Below are 11084 nucleotides of genomic sequence, written 5' to 3' on the forward strand. Positions count from 1 at the left end.
GGAGTCAGACAGGCCCAAGTTTGATTCGTCGTTAGAAGCTGTACAGTCCTAGACAAGTCAGTTTCTCATTCTTTAGCCACAATTTCCTCCTTGATAAAAACGGGAATCGTAAGAATGAAATGAGATGATGCATGTGAAATCCTAGGCACACGTCCATGTGCCCAGTTATGGGGAAAGGCTACGTGAACGTGGCTGGACTTTCTCTCCTTTTTCCCATGTCCAGTGTCTCTGTCCTCCCCTGTGTTTGAGGCTGCTCTGCGACCAGTGTGGTCAAAAGTCACAGGGTTAGCTGGGAGTTCGTCAGTTACAGACCCCGGGGGCTTTCGAAATGTGGGTAAGCCTGCATATTCCTATCAACCGCTCAGTTGAGAACAGGAAAAGAAAATGTTGTCAGCCTTAAGAATGAAGGAAAAATAACAGTCAGGGAAATTAAAGAAAAGATAGAAAAGCTGATGATTCAGAAATCTAGAATCTTGGCTCCAGTCCTCTGGGGGTGGGGGGGAAGGGTCGGGGAGGAGGACTGAACAGGGGATCAGGAGATTTTCTGGTCTCTAGTGCTGCCACAAAGCTACTCGGGGGCCTTGGGGACTTAGTCCACCCTCTGTCCATGCCTCGGCTCCTTATAAGCGGGAGGAAAGGGAAGCGAGCTGCCTGCCAGGTCTCTGCCAGCTAGGAGGTCTGTGTCTGGACCTGAGAACGCTCTCCTTTGCAGTCTTAGCCTGTGTGGATGGGGAAATGACTTCCCTTTCCCACCTCCCAACCCTTGTGCCCCTTGGGGATTTCACACAACACAGAAGGTGCTCTCAGTGAGCTGGGGGTTTCTAGGTCACCTTTTGTTTGTAGTTCCTTTAAAACTCAGAGACAAACCACCCCCTAATTCACGCACTGCTGGGAAGGGGAATCTGCCTTTTAAAAATCCAAAGGAAGCCATTTAACCAAGTTGGTAACCATTGTGACTCATAATAAGCTTTTCTCTGTAAAAAAAAATGAGTCAGAATGACTTTCCAGGAAGTTTGGTTACTTTAATTAGCTACCTCTTTTTTCTTGCCCTTAAAAACATACAGTAATTTGATGATCACCTAAGTATGGGTGCTACCGGCCACGGCGCGGAGTCCCTGGAAGCGAAGAATCTAGGGGTGGAGAAGTTGCGGACAGCACAGAGCATGGACTTCTTGGTCTCCTTGGAGTTGAGGAAGACCCACACTGAACCCTTTCTTGAATGTGAAACGAGAAAAACCAGCCTCCAGGGATGACCCACTTGGCCTGAGTGAACGGGAGAAGGGCATCTCAGCTACCTGCGGCCCCAAGGTGCGGAGCAGTGATGCCCCTTCTGTGACCTACAGAATCGCAGGATCATGATGACGCCATTAGACGTAATGACGATCACAGCCGCCATGCGTCAAGCACCGTGCTACGGGCTTTAAACATCATCGCAGCGACATTAATCGGAAGAGACGAGGCTAAACCAACTTATCAGATCATACAACTGGTGAGCAGCTAAGCTGTGATTTTAAACCCATACCCTTCGAAGATCATCTGTTCCTGCCTCCTAAGGAGGCAAAGTGGCTGGGATAAGGTCACATACGGAACTGGGAGTAACCCTGACAAACAGATTCCCAAAGCGCCAGCTTATGTCTGGATTCCTTCTCCTTCAATTTAGTGTGTATGTAGCTCCCAGAGTTTCAGATAGGAGGTGAAAACATGCTCACATCATCTCTAACACCTTCGCCTTCCTAACCCCCACCCAGGATCTGAACCCCCTCTCTCTCCTGGCTCACCTTTTAGAGTCCCATGTAGCTCCTTTCCACTCCCAACACGGTTACCCTGACTTGGTCGCTTAACTAGGAACAGAACACCAGTGCCAGCCAGCCTGCTAAGTGCGGTCTTCTTCCCGCATGGACACTCTCTTAGCTGTGTCCCCACGCACCTGGGGTAGTATACCTGGCCCAGGTGAGCCGAACTGGCTCCAGCCAGCCTGCCACCAGGAAAGGGCAACCCAGCTTCTCCTGGACAGTGGATTCCAGAGTCTGACTCTTCTCCAGGGAGGAGTGTTACAGCCGAGACTACCTATCACTCTCCAGCTGAACTGATTTTATTTTATTTATTTTTTAACGATTTTATTTATTTATTTTGAGATGGAGAGACAGAGATGGAGTGAGCAGGGGGAGGGGCAGAGGCAAAGGGGGAGAGAGAATCCCAAGCAGACTCCACGCAGAGCTCGATCCCATGACCCTGAGGTCATGACCTGAGCTGAAATCAAGGGTCGGATGCCTCACCGACTGAGCCACCCAGGTGCCCCCAGCTGAACTGATTTTAAAGCCTTGCTCCAGTTTTTCAGGTTGGAGGAAATTTGCTTCTCAACTGGGGAGAACAAGAGCCCCCCTCCACAGACCCTTAGGAAAACCCACTCAGCAATTAAATCAATTGAAAAATGAGTGCAACCAGCCCACACTCTCCTAGCCCAGCGATCCCTACTCACAAAGAAAACCAGAGAACCTAGAGCCCCACCTGTGCAGTAGGGTTGTTTAAATGTTAGATTGGGGAGGCGGAAAAGTTTATGGTAAGTGTACCCTGCAGATGCCCCCCCAAGCCCCCCAATTATCTTGCCCCTGACCCAAGCTTCAAGAATGGGATTAGACTGCACCTGAAGACTTGGGAAAAGAGTTTAGCTCTGGGGGACATTGATTCTCTTCCACTTCTAATTTCTACGTCTCTAATGATCCAGATGAAAGACTAATTGAGGTCTTGTTGGAAGGCTATTAAAGTTATTTGGTGGTGTTACAATTTATACTCATGTTTCTTTAAGTTCTTTTTAATTATATGGAGCTTTCAAAGCAAAGCTTGGACTGTGGAGTTAAAAGCAGAGAGCTATGAAACTTTCTTCCCAATTTTTTCCTGCCCTCTTTCTCTTCTTCACAAAGCAAAGTCATCTTCCAGGCACCGAGCCTTTCTTTCTGGGTCTCTTTACCACCCACGTGCATGCAATTTGGAAGAGGAACACTTGGGCACGGGCCTCTTTGGCTAGTTCCTTGAGTAGGCCTGTTGAGAAATCTGGGGTGAAAAGGCCTTGGTGCCCATCTCCTGAAGACACACAGTGCTTTCCATCAGTCAGCAGCGGCTAGGACCACAGCCTGCCGCTTCCACCGTTTTGAAACGGCACATCGAGAAGTTGATCTCCCTAACTTTCCTGTTTCCATTTTGTTTTTCAGGAACTGGCCCTTTCCTAGCCTAGTTCCAGAGATTTTGTCCCCCTCTAGACCACTATGTACTGTTTGAAGTCTCCAGGGTCACATCCTACGTCTCTAAAGGAATCCCTTCATTTCCTAAGACCCAGCTTTGGGGTCCGATTGGCTGAAAGACTGAGCGAGAAAAGATACCGCATTGTTCCATGATGATTTGCAACAACTCGCTCCCACCCGTGCTTTCTTGTTTCATTCCCCGGAAGAGAAGACCCTTACCTGTCTCCACCTGGCTGAGGGCACTGCGAGCATCCGTGGAATCTGCTACATCCCCACTCATCTTGATATCTGCAGGGAAAACACAACTGATTTTAATAACAGGTCACAATTTTTCTTGCTATGACATATGTGGCTTTAACGAAACAGCAAAGATGAATGTGTAATTACAACAACCATCAGACTTTCAAATTCCTGATTCCCGAACATACAACCATTAGAATATTCATAAGCTCAGGGCACCAATCCCCTCCCCCCAGGCGCGCCCCCTTTCCCTGGCCTTTCTTTCCCCCTTCGCTGCTGCTACTGTGGGATCTCTCACCTTTTGCATCATTCATTGTCACTTCCTTCAATCACCAGGCTCAGTTGGTAAAAATTTAACAAGGGGAGGGGTACGGCGAGGTGGGGGGTGGGGGAGAATGCTTCCCATTTTCAATCCTCATTGCCTTTGGGATTTGGGGGATTTATTTTATTTTTTTAAAGTAGCATAAGAAATACCCTTCTCCCCTCCCCACCTCCCCGCCCTGTAATAACCCTACCTAGGGAGGTAAGAGTACCCTTGAACCCAGGCTTGCCCTTCTCACCTTTCTTGACCAATTCCTGCCCCTGTTCTCTGTCTGGTTCTCAGAGGTCAGCCCACTGTCTGGGGATCAAATCCTAGCTCCTGTGTGGCCCTCCGGAGATCCTTCTCCTCTGGGGATCCTTACCTTCTTTCCTACTCCTTCAACGTGCTCGGGGAGAAAAGGATGGTGGGCGGGTCAGTGCCCCGCAGAGAGAGAATACCTACACCAGGCCCGGTCTCAGCCCCCTAGCGCTGCTGGTCCGGCCTCGCTGCCCTGCTTCATTTCAATAAATTAAACATTTACCCATAACAGACAGCTGCCACCACCTAAGAGGCCCCTAAAGTCTCCTCCAGGATCAGCAGAGAGAGGCAAAGAGGCAACTTTGAACTAACTCACTCTCTCAGCTCCTCTCCTTATTAAACCACCCAAATACTGAGGCCGTTAAAGACAGAAGAATATTTTATTCAAATCGTGTTGACCCCCCCCACCACCCCCACCCCCTTCTCTGGGGCAGCACTTTAACTCTTTCAAACCAGATAAAGTCTTGGTGAGACAATTTGCATACCCGGCTCCCCAGCCAATCCCAGTTAAGCATGCAGTCTTAATTTGCATCAGGTAATCAGGCAGTTGGCAGTCTGGACGCCCGAGGTCTGGAGATGATCAGGATGAGGGAAAGGGTGGACCTCCGCCCCGGGAAAAGCGGGGAGAAACCTTTTTTTTTTTTTTTTTAGGGCAATGTTGTGTGTGGCTCTGGCAGAGATTTAAGTTATGGCCCCTGGGGGTGTAGTGACTGCAGTGCAGGAGGGGTGACTGCCGTGCCAAGCAAGACAGAGACGGAGGTTCAGAGGCTCTCCAGCTCTTAGAACACCCCAGAAGCAGAGGACGGGATAAGCAACTTGGGGAGCCACTGTGGTTGGAGGAATATTTTTGTGATGACTCCCAGGTAAATACTTGGAGCTCCATGTCCCGCACAGTCGCAGACCTCTAGGGGAGACCTTGCAAGCACACCTCACCACCTGTCCCACTGTGCTACATTTAGGAAGGCACTTCTTGAGCCTAACCTAAGTCCTTCCTGCTGTAGTTCGAAACTTTCTGTAGAGTCAGTCATGCGTGAATATGCAGAACTAGAGTGGGTCACCTGGACACATCTGCAAAGGGCTGCTGCTCACCTTCGCTCCAATAGAGAAAGGGACTTTGCTTAGCCTAACACAAAGCTGCTCAGCATTCGCTTCCTCCATAGGGATTCTTCAGTGGTGCTGAGGAAAACATCAGAGACTGGCCCCTCGGTTCTCTAAACTGCCTCAGAGGGCCTCGAGTGGCCTCAGAGCATTGGTTTTGGTGGCCCAGAGACCTGGATTTAATCCCAGCGCCATGACTAACTAAGGGGAACGCTGGCCACATATTTGAACCTTCATTTTCTCATCTAAAAATTGGGACTAATGATAACTTCCCAGAGTTCTTTAAAGGAGCAAACAGAATACTGAATGAAAACTGCCTGGCACAGTTCTGGCACAAAGTAAGCTCGCGATCAAATAATGAACTAAACAGATACTTAGGCTTCTCTGTTAGTCCCCTTCTCCCATAACAAGAAATAGCTTTGGTTTTCTGTCTCAGCGCTATCATAATTTGTCTTTTACCTGGGAAGCCACAGACGTTCTCCAAATTCTGACTTCACGGGGCAAGAGCTCATGGGGACAGGATGGGTTTAAGAGGCAGTAAGGCTGGGATGATGACCAGATTCTCAAATCAACTTATTTCAAATTCCTGACATTTAAGAAGGGTAACTGTTTAGCTAAACCACAATTTCATGCCTGTAACCCAGACTCCCTTCTGACACCCTTTCCCTGCATTGCCTTTAAATATAGCCAAAAGCCATCCCTCACTCAGCCTTTGAATTAGCTTAAAAGGTACTCCTAATCATGTCTTAAAATGACTTTGGAAGGAGGTGAAGGCCCACACTCTGCCAGGACAGCTTCTCCTTTGATGGACCCATTATGGGAGTGACATGGTGACACTTTGGGACTGGACAGGGATTGGAGCCTGAATGGAGGGGCAAGCTGAGATGATCCATAGAAGCTCTTTGTAAGTCCCACAGGATGCTAAGGTCCGGAAAACCAGTTCTTGTGGGTGGGAGGCTGAGGCTGATGGGTGGGACGAACTCTTGGGTCTCAGCCTAAAAATGGGCCAACACCGAAACTCCCCAAGAAGCCATAGCCCTTTGCCTGTCCGACAGCACTTGCCGGGGGTGAGCGAGGGAGCCGTGGGGTGGGGCTAGTCTTCTCGGCTCTTATCTCGGCAGGCAGGCGACTGAGTAGGCTCCCTGCCATCACTCCCTTCCCTGGGGAGGCTCAGCTGCTCTGTGTAAGATCCCAGATACCAGACACAGACCCTCTTCTGCCTCACTGGCACCATCATGCTCTGAAGCTGGGGCAAGACATTGGCTGCTGGCCTTGCCCTCCTTGTGCCTTGGCATGACCCATGAGCAGCCCCTCCTCATCCACCTGTGAACCAGGATGCGTGTGTGAGCCTGAAGGAACAAAGCCAAGGGCTGGCATCTCCCCCAGGCTGCAGGCTGAGTGTCTACAATGTACTGAACCCCCAAGTCCAGGCTCTGCCGGGGAGAAGCAGAGCACCTATCCTTCTCTCTCCTACTGTCCAGCTCCATCTCTCCGAAGGGACTGGAGCTCCCTCCTGACTTCTTCCTCACATGCTCACCAATGGGGGCACTTCTACCAGAAGAAAATCAAGGGGCCCACCAGTCCTACTTCTGAGCTAGCCATGACTCCAGCTGTTTCCTGGAATAGACTTCTGTCACTTCGGGGCGCCTGGGTGGTTCAGTCGTTGAGCATTTGCCTTTGGCTCAGGGTTGATCCCAGCGTTCTGGGATTGAGCCCCGCATCAGGCTCCTCCACTGGGAGCCTGCTTCTTCCTCTCCCACTCCCCCTGCTTGTGTTCCCTCTCTAGCTGGCTGTCTCTCTCTCTGTCAATAAATAAATAAAATCTTAAAAAAAAAAAAAAAAAAGACTTCTGTCACTTCTTCTTCAAGATGAAGCCAGTTCTTCTCACAACAAGGCCTTCCAACCTGAATGGTAACCCTGAGCTGTAACTGGTATCGTCTGTGAGCCTTGATCCCAACCTTGACGGGCAACAGCTCACAGTGAAGAGAAAGAAAAAGACAAGCCTGGGGCCAACCAGGTGTTCCTCTCCAAACAAATTCTCACTGTTTTCCTGTTTCTTCTCTCCCTCCGCGGCTGTCTGTCTGACTCTTGTCTACCCCTCTCCCTGTTTTTGACCCTGGAGTAGGGAGGCCTCCCCACACCTTGGCTGGGGTACCCCCATGTCTGGTGACCTCATTCCTGGGGAGAGATGCTCTGTAAAGTACAAAGCGCCCAGACCCCAGGCCGACCTGAATCATGGCTTGCACCCAGGTCATCAGAGTGGAAAGATGGGCAGACTCGGGGGCCACAGAGCTCCTGGACCTGCTTGTGGGACCCGGTGTGAGCCTGTGCCCTATTTTGTGTGCTCTTGCTCCCCCTCTTTCCCTCACTCAAACTGTTCCCATAAAATCAATTGAGGAGGAGTCCCCAAGGGCCCAGGACTGGAAATTCACAGGGAAAGTGCTGTTTGTGAAGAAAAGACAGGACACAGAATTACAGGGTGGGGGGTTGGGAATAAGACTCAGAAGAGACCAAATTTCCACCAAGAGGATCCTGGACTGAGAGACCCTACAGAGGGACCCATAATGAGACACTCCACAGAGGGACCCTCCCTCACAGACCCCACGGCAGGTCCCACACTGAAAGACCCCACTGGATGACCTCAGACTGAAAAGCTCAAGAAGACCCAGCAAGGAGAGCCATCAAATGGAGACCCAGTTAGCGAGAGATCCACAGAAAGTCCCAAGCTGAGGGATCCCTTTGAGGTGCCACTAAAGGGGAAGCAGACACCACTGAGGGGCCAGCCTGCCAGAGCTCTCAGGGTGGTGCAGGCAGACTAAAGAAGTGGGCTGGGGAGGGGCAGCAGGTAAATGCAGACAAGCCAGTCAGGTAACCCACCCAGCGTAGAGGGGAGCCCTACCTTGGATTGCACTCAATCCCCCCTTTTGTGTTGGGAACCCCTGCCTCCAGGAGAGGGCGAGGGAGGCCTCAGCCTGGAGCTGCCTCCAAGGCCAGGGTGTGGGGGGCTTGGCCTTCTCAATGCTCTCCTCTCTGCCAGATCCTCTTAGCCCCTAGGCATTTCCCTGCTGGGTCCCAGCTGTCCCACCTCCTCCCACTTCCCCCAGAGCGTGAGCCTCCAGCAGACAATGAGGTGGAAAACCCCTAGGAAGTCTCTGATCTTGTCCCTGAAGAACTTCCCGCTGAGGGCCCACATTTCTGAGGTCTTGCTCCCATTCCAGCCAAGGCCTTCTTGTTGGGAAGTGAAGTGGGGAGAGCAGGGGAATGGCCCCAGGAATGCCCAGCTCCATATTGGTGCCACGGGGTCTGGAAACAGACTTTCTCCAGATATCGGATGACACCCAGTTAGATGCTTCCTTTGGCCTCACCTGGCCCTTTCTGGCATGTCCTGGCACCTGGGGATCCACATCTCTCCATGAGCCTGACTTTCATTCACTGTTTGGGGAACTGTGGACCCTCGGTCCCCTCGTGCACCCGCTCCTGCCTGTTCTCAGGATTGGTGGGCCCTAGGAAGGGCCAAAGCCTCCAGACTGCTCTGCTCCTTGGGGTGGGTCAGGAAAATTGCCTCTCCTCACTCTTCCTCCCTACTCCTCCAGAAAGGAGACCAGGTACGGAATTCCCATCAACAGCCCTGAAATCCTAACTAAAAGTCACGGGGTGCTGCCCTCCCTCTCTGAGAGGCAAATTGCTGGTTTGAAATGGCCAAATCCGTTTTAGCCTTCTACACCTCGAGTCTGTTCTCCACTCAAACCCTCAGACCTTTAGAAGGCCCACCCTAGCGCCAAGCACGACCATTAGGGATTAGGAGCTCCTGCCCTAGCCCATCTGTGGGAGGCTGGAGCAGCAGGGTGAACAGAGGGGCCTCGGTTTGCACCATGCCCACATGTCATTCACATAGGGGAAACTGACTCCTGGAAAAGCATTTGCATCTCCTAACTTCCTTCCCAGAGGAAAGGGGGGGCTTGGTATCTGAATCCATGGGACATGGGACACAGAGGGTGTACCTCTCACCACCCCCTCTGAGACACAGAAATGGAAGCACCTATCCTATAGGTCCGTGTGGCTGGCTGCTCCTCCTTCAGGGTCCCGCAGAGCTCCTGACCCACACCTGCACGCGGATTCCCCAGCACAGAGCCTAGAGTATCGCCAGTATCCACAAAGCATGTGGGTAGGCACCCCTTCACACATGGGGTCTGCTCCACCTTCCCCCCCCACACACACGAGGACAATAGACTCACCTCTGACACACAGGGACACATGTTTCCACAAGCCCTAATCAATACATTGCACCTGCCCCAGGTGTGCCTCTGTCATTGCCAAGCACCACTCGCTTCTCCTAGCGCCCCCCCCACACCTTGCAAATGCCCACTCTGCCTCTACTTCACATAAAGGACGGAGACACAAAACACGTAACATGTGGATACAAGTATTTTCTTCACTTATGCACTCCCAGGTCCACACCCCTGGCTGAGGGAGTGAGCCACCCTTCTGCGATCAGAGAACAGAGCAACTTCAGCCAGACTACAACAGCTTAGCATACCCAAGTCCCACACATCCGCCACTCTCCAGATTGGAGGCTTCCGAAGCCCTCCCACCCCTCACCCCCCTAGTCCCCACCTCCATTCTTTTCCAGGGTCCCCCGACATCCACCTACCCACGCCGCCCGCCCCTGGATGACCCGCTATCCACACTGTCCTCTCCTGGTTGCTGCGGAAGAAGACCCCCCCCAAGAACGGTGCCCCTCTCCTTCGACCCCTTCGCCCCTTCTTTGACACCTGTCAGCGCTCACTCCCTCCACCCCTCACCTGTGTGCATGGGTTCCAGATTCACCATCCTGCCCCAGGCGGGGCCAAAGCCAGGGCCCCCCCAGGCCCCTCGCGAGTGCCCCAGCCGGGCCCCCTGGGAAGCCAGGGTCTGCCTCCTCCCGCCCCCGGCCGCCGCCGCCGCCGTGGAAGCCGCTGCCGGGCCGTCGCCGCCGCTGTCGCGCGCTCCGCTGCTCCCGCCCGGGCAGCACTCTGCACCGCCAGGATTGCTACACTCCCCAGGTGAGCACGCGGCGCGGCGCGGGGCGGGGGCCGCCGGCCACGCCCCCTGGCAGGGCCCCCGCGCCTGGCCCCGGGCCCATGCAAACCAGTGATTTGCATACGGGGAGCTGGGGACCTGGGGAGGGGGACAGAGGCTGCTGCCGGGGCGGGTCCCGACCCCGAGGAACACCTGTCTGCCCTAACCTGGCCTGGCAGCCTCTCCCTACCGCGCCCACAGAGACCCAGACTCCTGGTCCAGCTGGCCCTTTTTAGGAACCCCTGATGGATTATCCTGCCGGGGCCTGAGCTGCTGTCTGGACAGACTCCCAAAGGGTAAGGGCTGCAAGGAGTCTAGAGCGTTTAGAAAAGCCGTGGGGGTGTTCTGGAAAGAATCTGGCTTTGGAATCCTCTCTCTCCACCGTTTGCCAGCTGGGTGACAAGAGCCAAGGCTTTTCACCTTCTCGCACTCAGTTTACTCATCTGTAAAACGGGGCAGGTGCTCATCATAACTGGCATCTATCTATACGCAGTTTAGCAGGTGGCCAAACTCAGCCCCCCATACGTGCTCACAACATCCCGGGAGCTAGATGGGGCCCAGCTTATTATCCCATTTTCTGGGTGAAGACATTGACCCCTCCCTGTCCTCCAGGTCCCAGGTGGCTCTGAGTTTCTATGAGAAGATGATGTGAAAATTATTTACCAGGGTCAGGGATTATGGGAACAGCCGCCTGCCTCATCTACAGAGCTGGGAAGGGACTCGCCAAAGGTATACAATTCCCTAGTGATAGAGTCTGACTCAATCAGTTCTCTGGACTCCTGCTCCAGTGCTCTTTGTAGCACCCATTATAGACTCATCATCTAAATTCC

The 11084-nt window shown here is 52.7% G+C and overlaps 1 protein-coding gene across 1 annotated transcript in view; it reads right to left on the bottom strand.

Annotated features, from left to right (window-relative positions):
* The window catches only part of POU2F3 (POU class 2 homeobox 3), a 68118-nt gene extending 64325 nt beyond the window's left edge, over window positions 1-3793 (bottom strand). The window contains exons 1-2 of the mRNA XM_087868026.1: window positions 3778-3793; window positions 3459-3527 (exon numbers count right to left, since the gene is read on the bottom strand). Of these exons, the coding sequence (XP_087724152.1) occupies window positions 3459-3527; window positions 3778-3793 (85 nt within the window). The remainder of the gene's footprint in view (window positions 1-3458; window positions 3528-3777) is intronic.
* Window positions 3794-11084: the final 7291 nt, after the last annotated feature.

Source organism: Ursus americanus, chromosome 16, assembly GCF_024610735.1.
Source record: "Ursus americanus isolate L20-20 chromosome 16, mUrsAme1.1.p, whole genome shotgun sequence".
NCBI lineage: Eukaryota > Metazoa > Chordata > Mammalia > Carnivora > Ursidae > Ursus > Ursus americanus.